The 18,240-nt window shown below is 52.0% G+C and overlaps 1 protein-coding gene across 2 annotated transcripts in view; it reads right to left on the bottom strand.

Annotated features, from left to right (window-relative positions):
* The window catches only part of Asap3 (ArfGAP with SH3 domain, ankyrin repeat and PH domain 3), a 39,735-nt gene that overhangs the window by 4,192 nt on the left and 17,303 nt on the right, over positions 1–18,240 (bottom strand). The window contains exons 2-22 of one of the 2 annotated variants that reach the window (XM_021161163.1): positions 14,080–14,152; positions 13,852–13,997; positions 13,068–13,142; positions 12,092–12,141; positions 8,704–8,815; positions 8,406–8,491; positions 7,957–8,032; positions 7,723–7,809; positions 7,445–7,554; positions 6,034–6,103; positions 5,717–5,804; positions 4,308–4,356; positions 4,013–4,200; positions 3,800–3,933; positions 3,546–3,640; positions 3,173–3,350; positions 2,176–2,261; positions 1,920–2,035; positions 1,299–1,366; positions 1,106–1,216; positions 797–992 (exon numbers count right to left, since the gene is read on the bottom strand). In XM_021161163.1, coding sequence (XP_021016822.1) covers positions 797–992; positions 1,106–1,216; positions 1,299–1,366; positions 1,920–2,035; positions 2,176–2,261; positions 3,173–3,350; positions 3,546–3,640; positions 3,800–3,933; positions 4,013–4,200; positions 4,308–4,356; positions 5,717–5,804; positions 6,034–6,103; positions 7,445–7,554; positions 7,723–7,809; positions 7,957–8,032; positions 8,406–8,491; positions 8,704–8,815; positions 12,092–12,141; positions 13,068–13,142; positions 13,852–13,997; positions 14,080–14,152 — 2,194 coding nt within the window. The remainder of the gene's footprint in view (positions 1–796; positions 993–1,105; positions 1,217–1,298; positions 1,367–1,919; positions 2,036–2,175; positions 2,262–3,172; positions 3,351–3,545; positions 3,641–3,799; positions 3,934–4,012; positions 4,201–4,307; positions 4,357–5,716; positions 5,805–6,033; positions 6,104–7,444; positions 7,555–7,722; positions 7,810–7,956; positions 8,033–8,405; positions 8,492–8,703; positions 8,816–12,091; positions 12,142–13,067; positions 13,143–13,851; positions 13,998–14,079; positions 14,153–18,240) is intronic. The other variant, XM_029476661.1, reaches the window with a different exon arrangement.

The raw sequence follows: 18,240 nt of genomic DNA, 5'->3' as shown, positions 1-18,240 counted from the left end.
CCTGTACCCCAGCACTGTCATTTAGTAGTCACATGGCCACCATCCCACCTATACCCCCGCATCCCGGCCAGTAGCCATGGCTTCTGTTCACCTTCTCCTTGGCCTGGGCCTTCCTGTCCAACCCACAAGCTCCGCTCTGCTTTGGCACCATGTCCTTCAGGGAGCTCTCCTAACCCACTACCAGCTCCAATAGGATCTACCCCCTCCCAATCTCCCTCCTGCCCTTCCAAAACAGGCTCCACCCATCCAACACACAGTCCAAGAGCACAGCCAGGGTATTCTCAGAGCTGGAGTGAGCAGTCTACGATGGACCCAACCTGGAGCTGCTGGGATGGATTAGCAGTCTTTATAGTGTGCAGAGCCTCCTGTTATAACCGACTGCTCTCCAGTCTTTATCTCCTCACTAGACTGACACGGGGCACGCTCTACAAACGCCTGTCTTTTTGTTCAAGTGTGGCACTGAAGGATCTGAGCAAGACCAACCTGGGTTGTAATCTCACAACAGAAGCTTAAAAAGTCACTGAACATCTCCATTTGCTGAAGGAGAGGATGGCAACCCTTAAGGGAACTTTGATGGCAGGATGGTCTTGCCACCCTTCGCTCTGCTGTTTTCAGGGTCTCAAGGAACCCAAGCTGGCCTTGAACTCCTGACCCTCCAACCTCCACCTGCTGAGAGCTGAGATTACAGGCACGGGCTGCCACCCTTAGCTCTGCCATGTACACACAGCTCAGTGCCCCACATAGCAGTCTCTCAGTGAACGGCTTCATCATGGTACTTCTGGGCAGCCAACTGTACCTCCACTGCAATGTCCAGCTCGCCCGAGGACTATGGTCCGAGAAGAGTTTTTGATGGGCAGGGGTGGGGGACTGTCCTCACTTTGGCTCTGAGCGGTGGCTGGTCCCGGGGTGGCAACCGTCTCATAGGTCTTGTTGCTGATGTCCAGCCTCCCACTGCCCCAGCAGGCCTGCGCTGGGGGCTTCGAGGGGCAGTGCTGCGGAGACAGGGCCACTTTGGTTTCTTTCCACAGTCAGCCTTCCTCTTCCCACAGCAGGCCCAATATGGCTCCTGTCTGGTACAATCGAGAGGGGGAGGGGCTGACCCTACCTTTTCTTCCTCTTCCTCCTCCTCACTGTCAAAGCCGTGTTCCATTGAATGTCCCCAGTGGTAGTCCATATGGAGAGGGAAAGCGAGCGTCCCTGCTTGTGCCTGCTCCAGCTGCCAAGAACAAAGGCTTGCGCTGTCAGAGGGCCGACAGGCTGAGGACGGGTGAGAGGGCAGCCTCTCCGTTCAGACTCACCAGCTCTTCACATTCCTTGTGCTGTCTGTTTCTGGCTATGTCCAGGGCTGTCTCTCCGGCATCATTTACTGTGAAGGGCAAATCCAGAGACCATGGTCAGAATCAAGGGGACGCTGCAGCTTAGAGATTAATATGGGCCTTGGAATCAGATTGGCTGAATATGAAAACTGGTTCTCTGACTTCCTGTGTGGTCTTAGGTGGTCTGCTTAGTCCCGCTGGGTCTTAACTGTCTCATTTAAATGAATAGGATACATGAAACTCTCTCTCCAGGCTGTGAGGATTGGCTGGTTAACAGTATAGATCGGTTATCATGGGACCAGATACATGCTATCTAGTAAGCAGGCAACAGTTACATCACTAGAACCCAGATTCAGCTAGAATTTGCTTTGTTCCCTGTACACTAGCAGGCTCACTAGCTCTGTGAAACTCCCATTTTATAGATGAGGAAGCTGAGACCTACTGAATGACAACCCCCACCCCCAAGACCGGAGTAGGGCAGAAGCAAGCCAGGGGGAGTATGCCTGCAAAAGGTGTGCTTGCTGTCAATGCTCTGGTCTGTGAGGGCAGAAGGCCCCACCCGCAGTGGTCAGAAAGGAGTCTGGAGGAGGTGTAACACCGCACCTGCCCCCACGGGAGCCCTTCCTCTTAGCAGCAGCTTGAGACAGTCCAGCTGGCCATGGAGCGCCGCGCAGTGCAGGGCGGTGTTTCCATCCGCAGCCTTGGCATCCAAGTGGCCACTAGGAGGAGCGGGTTGCAGGGAGGTTCCGGGAGTGAAACAGGCAGGCAAGGAGTAGGGGTGGGGGATCCCCAGTACCAGGGAAAGAGAGAGGTGGGGCAGGGAGGGATCAGCGAGGGTTGATGGCAGGCAGGTTCTCACCCATTCTGGATAAGGAAGTCCACTATCGACAGGGAAGCATGGCTGGCTACTCGGATGGCCAAGTGCAGGGCAAGCTCTCCTGGTGCCTGGACACACACACACACACACACACACACACACACACACACACACACGGTTGAGTTTCCCCTGCCACCTGACCTCTTGATCCCTTGTTGCCCCAACATCTCTGTATATGATGTCATCAGGATGAGACGTCTGGACAGACCCTCACATTAGGGAAGCGTGGGAAGGCCCAGGCAGTCTTTTTATGGCTTCTTTCAGTGGTTCCCAAATCTTAATCTGGCCGGGCCTCCCCTTTTCTCCCACTTCCTCACTGAGGCCATTCTGGCCTCCTATTCCCTAGCTTGCTACGCTGCCCACATCACCCAAGCGCTCACTCAAGTGCTATTCCCCCACTGCCCACTGGGGGGCCTGTGAAGGTTTCAGTAGTACAATTCAGAGCCATCACAGTCTCCTTCCATGCTAGGGACAATGCAGAGCCTCACAGGCAAGCTCACGACCCTTCATCACTGAGCTACACCCCCGGTCAGTGACAGGCAGCTGTTTTGTTTTTAAAAGACTGCCTTCGTTTGTTTTGGTTTTTTTTTCCTTCCAACTTTACATGCACGGTTTTGTCTGTTTGTCTGTGTGTTACATGTATACACAGAGGCCAGAAGACGACATTGGATACCCTGGAACTGGAGTTACAGACAGCTGTGAGCCTCCATGCGGGTACTGGGAACTGAATGTCAGTCCTCTGGAAGAGCAGCCAGTGCCACTCTCCAGTCTCATACACCCAGTTTTAAATGTTTAATCAGTCACAGGAATCCTACTGATGAAATCCTTCCTTCCTATCTCATGAACGTATCACCAAAATGTAGTGGCTTTCACGACTCTAATCAAACCTGGCCTTCCCAGCTTCCAAGGCTACTGCTAACCCATTTTACAGACAAGGAAATAGGACTCCTCAGAAGCCCCCTGCGGGAGGGGCTCTCACCTGCCCATCAGGCCCTGGCAGCAGCTGTCCGAAGTCCTGCCCATTGGCAAAGGCCTCCAGGATGGAGAGGAGGTCCCGGTTGCAGATGGCTGTCCGTAGCTTCTGGGGATCTGGTGTGGAATGGCGTGCGAACTTGTGTTCTACATACTTGGCTACAATGTAGTTCCTGCGGCTGCTCCTACGGAGACAACAATCACCGGACCTCAGAAAATGTTCTACATAGTAACTTCTGGAACCACTCTCCAGGTGAGTCTGGTGTCCTGCTAACTTCCGGTCAGAGGGCTCCCTTCTCCCCAGCCTTCTGACACCAGATCCCTCTCAGACCCTGGTCACTGGGAAGCTAGCAAACCCCGCCTTCTGAAACCATCCGTACATGTCACTCTCAGCAGAGGGTTTAGGGCTGCCGTGGGAGGGCAGGTGGGCCTCCATGACTTCATTGAAGTGGGAGTTTCCGATGTTCAAAGCCAGCTGGAGGCACAGCACAGCAGGAGCGGGAGTCAGCGGGTAAAATCACACGTTAGGACAAGGACATAGCTCCTGGCAAGGTTCACCCTTCAAAGTTTAGTCCCTCCCTACAGTTCCCTAAGCCCCGCCTCCAGGCCCCCTAACATTCTCTCCTGCTCTCACCAGCAGCTCCGAGGGGCCCAGGAGGTCCAAGGTGAGCGATTGAATGCGGGAGAAGCGCACGCCCAGCTCCCGGTGGACACCGGAGCACTGGATGCAGGTGAGCACGCCCAGGTTGGTGCTGAGCCACGTGGGGTCTGCAGAGGGGAGTGGTTGGAGCCTCCATCCCAGAGTCCCGGTCTCCAGGCCTCCCACCAAAGCTTCCCCACCGCTGACCTGCAGCCCCACAGTCGCAGCAATGGTCATTCCCTGGCCTGCTCTTCACCTCAGCGACAAGCATGTTGGTTAGGTCGTGGGGCTCCGTATCCAGCCGGGTGCCCCAAGACCACTGGCCGCCACTGGGCTCCCCGTGAAAGGCATTGCTCAGGGCTTCGTCCTTGCTATTCTGCAGCACTGACACCCATCTGTGCGGATGGAATGGGCGGGTTGGGGACAGGAGACTGGGTGTTGATGAGTTCCCGGGCCCCATGCGCTGCCCATCCCCCACTGCTGGCCCAGAACGGGTACTCACGCCTCACACTCCTGCTCGTCCTCTGCATGGAAGTGGTAAGTACGGTTGTCTGTGGGGGAGAGAAAAGGACATCAAGCCCACAGATATTTCAGGCCTTCCCCAGGACAAACATCTGTGTGCCCTCCTAAGTGAGTGTTACCATCTTCATATGTCATCTCCAACGCAGGACCCCCGGCAAGGCTCTCTGTATGATCCAGGCTCAGTGCACAGCACACACCCCCAGTCAAGCACAGCATGGCCCTCCAGACTCACCACTCTCTCACTCTCTCGTTTCCCTGGTTCCTTCTTCTTTCCCTTCACCTAGCCCTACCAGCTCCCAGGCTGTCATGTCTACGGCTCTAACCATACTGTACCCTGCTTCCAGACACCCTAGGGTCCCTGCTATCAGGGAACAAGGTCCAGACCTTTAACAGGCAGTCCCAGGCCTTGCCTCTCACTGCTTCTGTGTGAAGTCCTTTGGAAGACTGGCTTGGGGAGTCTGCCCTGCTTCCATGCCTTTTGCCCTGCGAGCCCCTCCCAAAGCCCCTCCCCCCCCTCCTAAATGCTACAGTGTCCGAATCTCTCAAGGCTAAACACAAATATTTTCCTCAAAGAGCCCTTAATTCCCTGTAGCAGCCCAGGTCCTCTGAGGGTCTCTATGTGTGCCTTTCTCCTCTAGACATCACTCCCACAAGAGCCTGGATGCCTTTCTCACTCCTTCCAAGACGGCTCCCTGTCTGCAGTGCTAGCTCAGCGGGTAGGAGCACTGGCTATTCTTCACAAGATGGAGATTCGGTTCCCAGCACCCACGTGGCAGCTCACTGCTTTCTGTAACCCCAGTTCTAGGGGACCCAACAAAAATACCAATACACATAAAATAGAAATAAATCATTCCCTGAAGACAAGAGCCTTTTTTAAAAAATATGAGACAAGGTCTCATGTAACTCGGGCTGGCCTAAACTCTCCATGATCCCCTTCTGGAGAGTACAGACGTGCACCACCATGTCTTGTGTTATACGGTCCTCGGCAGTGAACCCAGAGCTTTATGCATGCTAGGCAGTGTTAGCTCTTCCTGGCCTGAGAGGCCAGCTCTTTCCCAGTCTGCACTCACTTCCCTAAAGCTTGGCATTAAAGCTCCCTACCCCCAGATACACACACACACACACACACACACACACACACACAAAGTTAAACCAGTTTCAAAAGCCAGATCAACCAGAGTCTTTCAAATGTGCTCTACATGACCACCATGCTTAATATATATAGGAGGTAGAATGTGTTTTCATGTTCAGTGGGCTGAGAGGTGAAACCCTATAAAGTGCCAAGCCCTTGGAGTCCTGGGCCTGCAGGGCTACATAGTAGGACTGCATATCCAGCGGGGGCTGCAGCCTCTCAGGAGGAGCAGTGTGGGGCCAGCGTGGACTACTCACGGGTCACCAGGTCGAAACACCTTCTCTCCTCAGGGTTGGGCCTCACTTGGCACGTCAGCAAGGGCAGCTTCACTGGGGGCCTGTTGATCTGTGGGGATTTGAGGGCAGAGGACCCCATGTTACCCCTCTGGGCCTCTGAGTCTTCTGTCTCCTTATCTATCAAGTAATTATGGAAGACCCTTTCCTCCTACGTTGAACCTTAGGACACCATCCTTCCTCCTACCGGAGATCGCTAATACTCCGTTATCTAAGATTAGAGGCCTGTTCTAGAGGGACGGCTTGGCCTCTGTCTGCTCAGAACCCTGAAGAGGTCTCACCATGCTGTGCGAGATGGTCAGGCAGCCATACTTCACTCCACACTTCCTCTTCTGCCAGACTCTTCGAATCCTAAAGCCCAGCAGGACAGAGAAACAGTGTCCAATGGCTCACATCTAATTCCCCTGAATCCGAGAAGAAGGATGCAGGACCTCTTCCCTTCCCGTCCACTGTGCCTCACCCCTCCCTACCCTCGAGAAACTCCCAGGATGCTGGGGCCAAGCATCATGCTTAAAATTCCTACTCTAGGGTGGAGATGGCTCTGGTACCCTGAGCACTTCGAGCCTGATGGAAGAGACACAACTCACGCCGTCACTCACTTTGTACATGAGCATGCCAGAGCACACAAACAGGGAGAAAGGACGACCCGAGAGAGTCACATGAGAATGACCTCATAGGCTCAGGTTTGAACACGTGGTCCCCAGCTAGCGGAACTGTTTAGGAAGGATTAGGAGGTGTGTCCTTGTTGGAGGAGATAGATGTAAGTTTTGAGGTTTCAAAAGCCTATGCCATTCCCTGGTAATTCTTTTTCTGCTTTGTGCTTGTGGGTAAGTTGTGAGCTCTTGGCTACCAAAGCCTGCTTGCCTGCTGCCATGCTGTCCACCATGATGGTCACGGACTCACCCTCTGGCACTGTAAACCCCCTCTAAACTCTTTCTTCCCTAAGTTGCCTTGGTCATGGTGTCTCTTCCCAGCAATAGAAAAGTAACTAAGGGCTGGAGAGATGGCTCAGTGGTTAAGAGCACTGACTGCTCTTCCAGAGGTCCTGAGTTCAATTCCCAACAACTACATGGTGGCTCACAACCATCTATAATGGGATCTGATGCCCTCTTCTTGGGTGTCTGGAGTCAGCTACAGTGTACTCATATACCTAAGATAAATAAATATATATCTTTAAAAAAAAAAAAGAAAAAGTAACTAAGACAGCCAGTTCTCTATTTCCTCCACGTGGGTTCCAGGGATTGAGCTCAGACGGTCAAGGCTGTCAGCAAGTACCCTTAGCCTCTAAGCGACCTCACTGGGCCTTTTTAAAATAAAAAGTTAACACCAGGAAGCAAGGCATAATCAATGTTTTCACATCTAGGCATATTCAGCATACTGTATATAGAGAGGTCAAGGATGAAGGTATATTAAGTGTTTGGTAAGTCTCAATCGCTGCTGACATCAAACTTATGGCAATCCCCTGCCTCAGCTTCCCAAATGCTGGCATTAAAGGCATGTGTCAGGGATAGCCTTGTGGCTGCAATTCTTGAAGAATAACCTTTAGGGACCTTTAGTAGTGACACGCCCAGGCATCCTTTGATAACTGTATTCAATTAGACTGTGCAAAATGGTCCACAGGACTGTAAGAACCACCTTCATTCCTAGCTGTGTGTCTTTGGGCAAGCTGCCTAAGCGCTCTGAGTCACTCACCCATCACTTTTCTTGTACAGGAAGCCCACCTTCTCAGTCCCAAACTGCTTGTTGCCTTGGTGCTGGTGGATGCTGTAGCCGCCCCCTGAGTTCTTCCGGTTTGGGTGATCCTGCCCCTCAGACATGCAAAGGAGACTTCAGGGTGTCTGGGAGGGAAGAGCCCCGTGCTGCACTGGTCCTCAGGGACTTGGGGTCTCTTCTCCCTCCCTGCCTCCCTCCATGTGCCAGGGTGTGGCGGATGGGTCAGACATCTCTTTTAGAATGATTCAGAGGCTGACCTCTCTGCTCTCCAGGTGCAGCATCCCTCGGAGGGAGTCCCGGAGCTGGGTAAGCTTGTGCAGTTCCTCTTCCTGAGCTTGCCGAAGCTATGGGGCAGAGGAGACGATGCAGGGCAGAGCCTGACCCGGTGTGCTGGGGCAGTGTCTCATTCTATGACAGGAGCCAGCTCCCCACCCTAACAGCTTCCCAAAAAAGGGGGGTGACCCCACCATAGAGGGACAGGCCAGACTTACCCCATGCACTGAGGCTGCCAGCTTGTCGATGAAGGGGGAGAGGCTCTGAGCTGCCTTCCAGCCATCTTGGAAGAAGCTAGGAAAAGCCAGAGGCCAAACAAGAGATCATGGAGGGAAGGAAATGGGGATGAGGTCAGAAGTTGGAGGAGAAGGTCCCTACAGGGCACCTATGGGCATGCAGCTTGAGGGTGAGTGCGGGCATGCAGAGATAAGACTCGCCAGGTTCGGCTCTCACTGACTAATTAGAGAACTTGATTAAGTGGGCCTCAGTTTCCCCATCTATAAAATATGGATAAATGTTGCATCTGCTCACGGGTGCTAGGGGATTGGTGGGATCAAAAATTGTTGCCAACAAGATCCAGAGACCTGGAGGGTCTCAAGCCCCAGAGGGTTGCTTTGTCCTGTTCCCCCAAAGCATTAAGGGAGGAGGTGGAAGAGGACAGACTTACTTGTGCTGGGCATGGAAGAACTTGATGAGGCTCTGCAGGAAGTCTGGGCCTTGCTTCACCTGACTCTCTCCAGCTTTGACAAGGTACTAACAAAGGGCAAGACAAAAAACATGACAAGAACGGGATCCTGGTTTTGTCCCCTGCCCCAGGGCTAATCCTCTTAGCCATGACTGAAGCTTGGTTACATCCTGCAGGCCAGCTGGCCAGCCCTGGGGCCTGTGACTACTGCCTCCAGGGTTTGGAAGGGACACACAGGAAACACACCCTGCACATCATCACTGGGCGCTTTGTACCTCACCTCACACATGTGCAGCTGGAAGACTCGTCGCTCTCGCTGTGTGTCCTGGGACATCACCCCATGGCTTCCTCCTGGGAACCTGGCCCGATCCCTCTCCTTCTCCAGCTTGGCCCTAGGTCATAAGGAAAGAGACATTTGAAAATGCTACGCACCGTCCTTCCATGGATCCGTGTGTGTGTGGACAGAGTCCTTCCCTGTGCTGTCTATGTGCTAGGGCTGGTGACAAGAGAGGGTGGGGAGGTCCAGGGGGTCACGGAGGGGAAAGGGCACAAGTCCCATCAGAGCAGAGACAGGGGAATAAAACAAGAGACTTGGCCTTGTCACAGTAGCTTAGAAAGCGATGTCTGTGCTGTGACTGGGACCCAGAGACATTGGCTTGGGAGAAGCTGGGGTTGGGCAGGAGGGCTAGGCCTTGGGATACCTTAGGTGGGGGGCTCAGAGAACTTTGCAGAGATAGACAGGGATGGATTACTGCCTGAGGCAGGACCACAGGGGGGCTGGTTCCCACCAATTAAGCTTCTGGGTCTTTAAGTTAGAGCAAGGGTATGAAGATTTATGCCATCGGTATTAAGGGCCAAGTGGGACCAAGGGTGACTAATCCTGATGAGCTAAAAGGGACTTCTCTTCCTGTCATACAAACCAGGAGGATCCAATAAATAGGGACCCTGGTGCTGGATCGATTTGTCTGTCTGTCTGTCCATCATCTATGAATTGGGAAGTAAACTGGCTAACAGTGTAAAGAGTTCCCCACCAAGGAAGCTCTTCATAAGCATTAGCTGACTCTCCCTAATTTATTTTTTCTCAGAGACTGGGTCTTAAGTAGCCCAGTCAGGCCTCGCTATGTATCAGATTAAATATTATTTATTTTATGTATATGAGTACACTGTAGCTGTCTTCAGACACACCAGAAGAGGGCATTGAATTCCATTACAGATGGTTGTGAGTCACCATGTGGTTGCTGGGAATTGAACTCAGGACCTCAGGAAGAGCAATCAGTGCTCTTAACCACTGAGCCATCTCTCCAGCCCCTGGAGTTGTTTTAAGATTTGTTTGTTTGTTTGTTTGTTTGTTTATAAATGTATTTATTTATTTAGAAACAGGGTTCTTCTGTGTAGCCCTGGCTGTCCTGGAACTCACTCTGAAGACCAGGCTGGCCTCGAACTCACAGATCCACCTGCCTCTGCCTCCTGAGTGCTGGGATCAAAGGCACGTGCTACCACACCTTTGAAATCTTACAAAAAGTTCTCTAGAAAAAAATTTAGTAAAGGCAGAGTTGCTTGGGAAGGTCTGTCGGGAAAGGTCACCGTCCACTTTGGTAGACGTGGCCCTACAAAACGAAGGGAAAACAAAAGTCACATGATTCCCTCGGCAGCTCATCCAGATAAGGCTAGCCTGTCTCTCTACTGCCCATTTTTGGATCTTTAAAGTGAGCAGCAGATGGCCACAGTGTCCCAGACAGGATGACACCCTGAGCTCTGAGCTCTGAGCTAGAAGGTGAGGAAGGAGCCGGCCCTGGACAGGTGTTCACAGCCCTAGGAGATGGAAGGGCAATCCACTCTGCAGCGTCTGCTTTTTGGAATCTGTCCCGCAGAGGTCATTACGCGCAGGAGCAAATATTTAGTTCCGAGGACGCTTCCTCCGTGACAGGCACACCCTGCCCCAGCTAACTGTTGCAGTCTGAGAATGCTATACTAATTCAGAAAGATGGGTCACAATTTGGGCTTCTTTTTTATTTTTTTGAGACAGGGTCTCCTGTACCCTAGACTAGCCTCGAACTCTATGGGTGGGGGTAACCTTGAACTTCTCCCCCTCCTGTCCTCTCTTCCTGGGAACTGGAATGACAGGTCTGTGCCACCGCCACACCCACTTATACTTCCCTGTGGATTGCACCCAGAGCTCTGAGTGTGATAGGCAAGCACCCTCACTGCACACTGGGCTACATCCCCACTTTGTTTACTTGCTTTTGAGACAGGGTCTCATTATGGAGACCTGGCTAACTTGGAACTCCCTATGTAGGCCAGGCTAGCCTCAAACTCATATGGGATTAAAGGCATGAGCCACCAAGCCCAGCCCATTTGAGGTAAGGTCTCTTTATGTACCAGTCTAGCTTCAAACTTGCAATCCTCCTGCCTCACCTTCCCAAGTACGACCATTATAGGTATATATAACCATATCTAGATCACATGATACCTCTTTCTTTCTTTCTTTTTCTTTCTTTTTTTTTTTTTTTTTTAATTTCTTTTTTGTTGTTGTTGTTTGGTTTGGTTTTTTCGAGACAGGGTTTCTCTGTGTAGCCCTGGCTGTCCTGGAACTCACTTTGTAGACCAGGCTGGCCTCGAACCCAGAAATCCACCTGCCTTTGCCTCCCAAGTGCTGGGATTAAAGGCGTGCGCCACCACGCCCAGCTGTGTGTGTGTTTTTTTTAAAGTGGCTTCTGGGAACTGCACTTAGGTCCTCATGCTTGCAACACAACTGTGCCATCTCCCTGGGCCCATTCCCCACAACCCCGTCATTTTTTTTTAAGTTATGAAATCATAGCACTATGCATTTTTGTAAAAAAAAAAATGTCTAAAAGAGACATCCCCCACAAAGTGACCCTCATATTCTCCTAAAGATGATTAAACATTTTTCTTCTTCTGTGTGTGTAGGTGATGGGATAGGATCTCACTGTACTGTCCAGGCTGGCCTGAAAATCCTGGGACCAAGCAACTCTTGCCTCAGCCTCCTGCATACCTGGAACTATAGGTGTGTAACACTGTGCTGAGAAAACTCTCTCTCCTCCCCCACCCCGCCCTCTTTTTTTGTAACTTCACCATTTTTTTCTAGATTATATTTCTGCTTTAGCACAATGTAAGCAAAAACATTTTTTCTTAGGAAAAAATACCGATTCTGAAACCATGACCTGAGGGAAGCTACGGAGTCTGCTTAGGGAGGGCTGGCCACTGGAGGCCACAGACTCCTCTGTCCCTGGAACAGCATGAGAAGCCTGGGCACCTCCTCCCTCCCCATCTATGTCCAACCCACAGTTTGCCGCTACCATCTTACCATCTACTGCCCATCGGTGTGGCCCTGAGCTAACTAACAACTCAGCCCCTTTGAGCCTCTGGACACTGGCGCCCCCCTCTCAGGGCTGAGTTATCTTGAGGATGCAATACCCTTGTCCACATGGGCATCACAAGGCCAGAAGGTGGCCAGGGCGCAGTATCCCCCGGTCCTTTCACAACAGCTCCCTTGGGTCATCTTGCGGCATAGCCCCCAGAACCCAGTCAGGCCTGACAATAGGCTCCAAAGAGCCAGACACCCCGAGTGACACATCCCAAAGTCAGCCTCCTTCTTCAATGCAGAGCAGACGCGCTCTCCTGAAGGCCACCCGTCCAAGGTCACTCACACTTTGCTTTCGTAGTCTTTCCACGCCTTCTCCAGATGCTTTTTGGAATCCTGGAGTTGAGAAAAGAATGAGTTGCCCAAAGAGTAGCAGGGGCCCTGGGATAAACAGGACACTCTGCTGCCTTCGGGGGAACCCCACTCTTGAGTCTTGTTGTCCAGCTGACACTAACACACCTACCCAACTCCCTTCCCAAAGCTCAGCCCACCCCAGCTTCTCCCCAGGGTTGCCAAGAACCAGTCAGGTGTGGTGGGTTCTAGTCTGGGGTGCAGCCAGCCTCTGGGCTCTGCTATGAGTCTTGTCATGGGCTGCGGAGGACGAAGGCAGGAAGCTGAAGGCCAAACATCACCCTGATCTTATCCTACCAATTTCTTCTGCCTGATTTGAGACCACCAGGGATTGGATGGAGGCACAGACTGGTTGAGAAGTCTCCCTAAGGCCATGCAGCAAACCGTAAGACTCAGCTGACCCCTGGCTTGGCTTGCCTGGGCTGGATGCCTGAGCCTTAGCCAGCCCAATGCTCCACACCCTTCTAGACAGCCTTAACTTCTTCTGAGGAAAAAAAAAAAAAAGTCATCTGTCTGGTTTGGGCAGTTCCCAGGATGGTACGCCTCAGCTGAGGACAGTTCCTCCCCATGCTCTGTGGGGCAGACTGCCCAGGGAGGTGACTCTGCCACCTCCTTTCGCAGGACTCTCTGCATGGACCCAGAGCTGCCGGGTGCAGAGGGGCAGCCACAGGACACTGAGGATCCTGGCCTGCGCCCTGGACCTTCCGTGTACCAGCGTTGGGAAGCTCGTATGGCTTTAGCCTGCTGGTAGAGGTGAGGGGTCAGAGCTGCAGGCCAAACTGTGCAACATGGCCTAGATGCCAGGCCTTCCGGGTGACCCAAAGGCAGTGACAGCCCCTCACATCTTCTCCCACCCAGTCCTGCATTCACTGTACCCTCAGCAGGCCCCTCTCTCCCACACGGACACTTACATGTCGCCCATCCCTTAGATGCCCCTTCATCAGACTGTCCAGCGGGAAGGAGACGATGTTGTTCAGGTTCTGAACCTACAAAAAGCAGAGATCCCACCCCAAGGGGGTCAGGGTCCAGGGAAGTCCCGGGAGGCAATGGAGAGCCACAGGACTCACAGAGGCAGGGAGAGGGAGAGATGAAGGGGCAGAGAGGGGCTGGGGTTAATGAACGCTGTGCCCTCCCTGGACTGCTGCACCCCTGCAAGGGGCTCTCCCTGCCCTGCTGCAGGAACCCCTTTGCTCCTGGGTGAAGCAGAGGAGGGCAGAGGGAAGGGAGACTAGAAACACCGCTGGGAAAAGGGGTGAGGTGGGGACACAGCGGACTGGGATTCCAGCACTCAGAAGGCTGGGGTGGGAGTGGGACCAGCCTCAAAACAAAACGGTAAAGATGGGTCAGAACTGTAGAGAAACAGGTCAGGGGTCAGAGAACAAGGGACACAGCTGATTTTTTTTTTTCTGGTTGGTTCTTAAGATGCTGGGTTTGGACTAGAGAGATGGCTGTGTGTGGCTAGGGGCTCTGGATATTCACAGCACTCACATGGTGGATAAGCAACCATGTGCGTAATTCCAGTTCCAGGAGACCCAACACCCCTCTCTGGCCTCCAAGGGCACCAGGTAGACACACCCATGGTGCATAGATATGCATGCAGACAAACACACACATGGAGGAGAAATAAAAATAGCCTAAAAGACAAGCAGGAGGGTGGATTGGCTGCGGATCTGGAGGAAGACTTGGGAACCTCACCAGGTTCTTGAAGAGGGCAGCCACCTCTCTGGTGAATACAGCCAGGTTCAGGAAGCCAGTGGACAGCTCGTGGCTGTTCTGAGACAAGTGACTATTCCCCAAGGCCTCCACGGCCTCTCGGTAATGCTCCTCAGTCTCCACGTGGCCTGCAGACAGGAAAGGCTTTCAGAGTTGGCTGCAGGCCTGGCTGGGTCCCAGGCCCTAGACCCCAGGCCCAGGCTTACTCACCGAGACCAGAGCTGTGGATAGCTCGAACGGCCTTCTTGATCCTCTGTAAGATAGCCTGGTCTCCTTCCAGGGCCTAGAGGCAAAGTGTCCAAGGCTCAGAGGGGTTATGTAAGAAGACCTTGACTTCAGGATTTGACCCTACACACACATACACACACACACACACACTCATACAGAGTGCATACACAGAGTCTTGCTGTCTTCTGAGCTTGCTGGGCTCCCCTTGTCAAATATAAACTGACCACCCTCTTCTGCCTGACCACACAGAAGCCACAAAATACCGAAGCCACTCTAGGAAGACTGAAGACTCTCCCCTGACCTAGTGCCAGCCAGCACTACATAAACCTAGAGATCCAGAGATGTGTGACACAGGGGAGCTGCCAGGCTAGAGTCGGAACTTCAGCTCAACCTAACCAAGGCTTCTTAACTGACAGTCACACAACTGAACGTGCAAATGGCAAATAATCTGACAATTGTAAAGTGTTTCTGAAGATGTGGTGACCCAAATTTAATTCAAAATCAAACACATCACGTATCTTGAGGTATTCCTTTTCTTTTTAAGATATATTCATTTATTTAATGTATGTGAATACACTGTAGCTATCTTCAGACACACCAGAAGAGGGCATCAGATTTCGTTACGGGTGGTTGTGCACCACCATGTGATTGTGAGATCTGAACTCGGGACCTCCGGAAGAACAGTCAGCGCTCTTAACCGCTGAGCCATCTCTCCAGCTCCCAAATCTGAGGCATTTCTAGTAGGGTTCATCCATGCTCTATGAAGCAACTTCATTGCAGCCTTGGTTCTAAACATACTACTACATGAGCACCTTACATGGTGCTGTCTCACCACACAGTGTCAACAAAAGCAGCCCGAGACGCCGTGGTGCACACTGGAGACTCTTGCACATCAGGGAATGCAGGGATCTTTACTGTATGTACAAAGTGTTCTGTTCTTTCAAAAACTACAGGAAACAAAGCCTGAATATTCTCCTACTATTTATTCCTCAGCATGCACCAAATTAGTCCTCTCTGGGCCTGGAGAGGTGGCTCCTGGTACTCTCACACAGGACCCAAATCCAACTCTCAGCGTCCACACTGGAAGGCTCCCAATCAGCTGTCAGCCCAGCTCCAGGGGATCTAATGCTCTCCTCTGGCTTCCACAGGTGCCTACACAGTGTGGCCGATGCATACAATCCACATATCCATAAATAAAAATAAAACAAAATCTTGGGATGGGAATAGTGGTGCACACCTTTAATCCCAGCACTCACAAGGCAGGGGCAGGCAGATCTCTGAGTTCGAGGCCAGCCTGGCCTACAGAGTGAGTTCCAGGACAACCAGGGCTACACAGAGAAACCCTGTCTTGAAAAACCAATTTTGCCAGGCGTGGTGGCACACGCCTTTAATCCCAGCACTCGGGAGGCAGAGGCAGGCGGATTTCTGAGTTCGAGGCCAGCCTGGTCTACAAAGTGAGTGCCAGGACAGCCAGAGCTACACAGAGAAACCCTGTCTCAAAAAACCAAAAAAAAAAAAAAAAAAAAAAAAAGAAAAGAAAAACCAATTTTAGGGCTGGTGAGATGGCTCAGCAGTTAAGAGCACCGACTGCTCTTCCAGAGGTCCCGAGTTCACTTCCCAGCAACCATATGGTGGCTCACAACCATCTGCAATGGAGTCCGATGCCCTCTTCTGGTGTGTCTGAAGACAGCTACTGTGTACTCATATAGATAAAAATAAATAAATAAATCTTTAAAAAAAAAACCAGCCGGGCAGTGGTGGCACACGCCTTTAAGGCAGAGGCAGGCAGGTGGATTTCTGAGTTCGAGGCCAGCCTGTTCTACGGAGTGAGTTCTAGGACAGCAGAGAAACCCTGTCTCGAAAAACAACAACAACAAAATTCAATTTAAAAAAAATAGAAAAAGAAAAGTATTAAGGGAGGATTTCTGAGAGCAGCCTGAGAAGAGAAGGTGTCTGGGGAAAGGCAGAGGCGTTTCCAGGACACTGTAACAACAATGTCGAACCAGGAGCATAGGATCTAGGCTCCAGCATCTGTCACACTGTGCATGCTCTGTGCCCAGAGGACTCAGTGCTCCCAGCCACACACACAGGAAGGAGGACATCACCATGACCACTTTACAAGGAAAATGTCCAGATTATTCAGTCATAAACAGGGTCAGAGTCAGAACTTAACCCAGGATAGGAGGCTATATCCAGGGTCCGCATTCTGCCCACAGCAAGCAGTCCCAGAGTCAAGAGCACACGGCTTTGATTTGTGGCCCAAAATCATGTCCACCTCAACCTCAACTCTAACATCTGCACAAATTCTCTCTCTGTCTCCTAGAAAGTAGGCAAGGAACCGGGAAGGAAGGAAGGGAAGTTGATAGCAGTCCTCCGTTCCCAGTTCCTGACACCCTCAAGCCTGTTCTGCAGAAGGGAGAATTAGAAGTGGACTGGATGATCCTGGAGAGGTGGAAGTCAGGGAGACACAGACTTCAGCCCAAACAGGACGTTCCCAAGTTTCCTCTCTAGGGCGTGAGCTCTCTGCCACTTGACATAGGGACTCCAGTGCTACAGAGACTGAGGCCCTGGATTCTAGGTCAGAACAGGCAGGCAAAGCCTGGACAAATGGCTCAGCAGGTAAGAATGCTCGCGCACAGGCCTGATGAGCTGAGTCAGATCCCTGGATTCTACAAGGTGAGAGGGGGGAAAACTGACTCCCTGCAGCTGACCTCTGACCTCCACACTTCTGCCTGGATGTGTACACTCTAAAAGATGCACACACACTCACGGGTACACTGAAACAAACAGACAGACAGATAAATAAGGAAATACGTGAGATGGAAGGGCTGGTGGCCACCTAGATTTCTCTAGGTGTTTCTCTAGGGGAAAGGCAGAGGCGTTTCCAGGACACTGTAACAACAATGTCGAACCAGGAGCATAGGATCTAGGCTTCAGCATCTGTCACACTGCGCATGCTCTGTGCCCAGAGGACTCAGGGCTAAGAGCCAGTGCCTCTATGCAGAAACCTCCACAGGCACTGGACCAAGATGCGTGAAACCCAGCACAAAAAGATGTTTGAACTCGGAAGCCCAATGGAGTCCTTCAGGCAGCCTGGCCTGTCCAGCCCAAGAAAAGGGCTGAATTCCAACTACTGGTATTGTTCTTTGTGCCCCTCCCCCACCCGGGACACACACACACACACACAAACTCTCCACCACTCTGGCTCTCAGCCTGTGCTTTCTGCCTGTGCAAAAGACCACAGATGGCAGCACCAGACCATGCCCAGATGCCCTGCCTAGAGAGGTCTTCTGCCTGCACCTCTTCTTGGGTCAGGATGCATCAATAGTACCCATTCTTCATCCCCGTGGCTCTGCAGTGCCAGCTGTGGTTACCATGGCAACTGAGCAAAGGGACAGAAAGCCCTGGGAGCTGGAGATTAAATTTCACTCCTTTGGACCAGTATAATAATACCAGGCCCAGACACCATTTTTGAATCTCCAGTGACCATCACGGCTATCACCAATCAGCAACCGCGGTTTTCCCACTGGCTCTGGGTTTGTCATTCTGCTGAGAGCTCTCAGGTGCCCACTACCTGTAAACTCTTGCTGTAGCCTACAGCTGAAGCAGGAGGTGGACTGACCACTCACTGCTTTGCTCTGAAGAGACCAAGCCACAGGAGATAGACTGAACCCATTACCTGTAACACTAAGACTGGAAAATCAAAGTCCAGAAGCGTTTCCTACACCCCCACCCCCACAACAGACTAACGGGAAGATCTGAACCAGAACCCACATAGGGCAATGGCTCAGTGTGGAAACGGGTTTGCTACCAAGACAAGGAGCTGAATTCAAAGCCAGGGACCTGCATGGTGGAAGGAGAGGACAGATTCTATCACGTTGTCCTCTGACTTCCATACGTATCCTAGGACATGCGCCCGTGTGCACACATCTGCAGATGTGCACACCACAAAACAAATGGATGTAAGTTTAAAAGTAAGAAGAAAACAAAACAAAACAAACCAGCCATGAGTGGTGCACACCTGTCACCCCAGCAGGTAAGCAGCCCAGGTGGATCTCTTTGAATTTGAGGACACCCTGCTCTACTCTGGCAAACTCTGGGCCAGCCAGGGCTACAAGGGACACCCTGTCTCAAAACAACAAA

The sequence above is a fragment of the Mus caroli genome, chromosome 4 (assembly GCF_900094665.2).
Source record: "Mus caroli chromosome 4, CAROLI_EIJ_v1.1, whole genome shotgun sequence".
NCBI lineage: Eukaryota > Metazoa > Chordata > Mammalia > Rodentia > Muridae > Mus > Mus caroli.
Note: the sequence above shows the minus strand (reverse complement) of the source record. Positions and strands in the feature narration are given on the sequence as shown.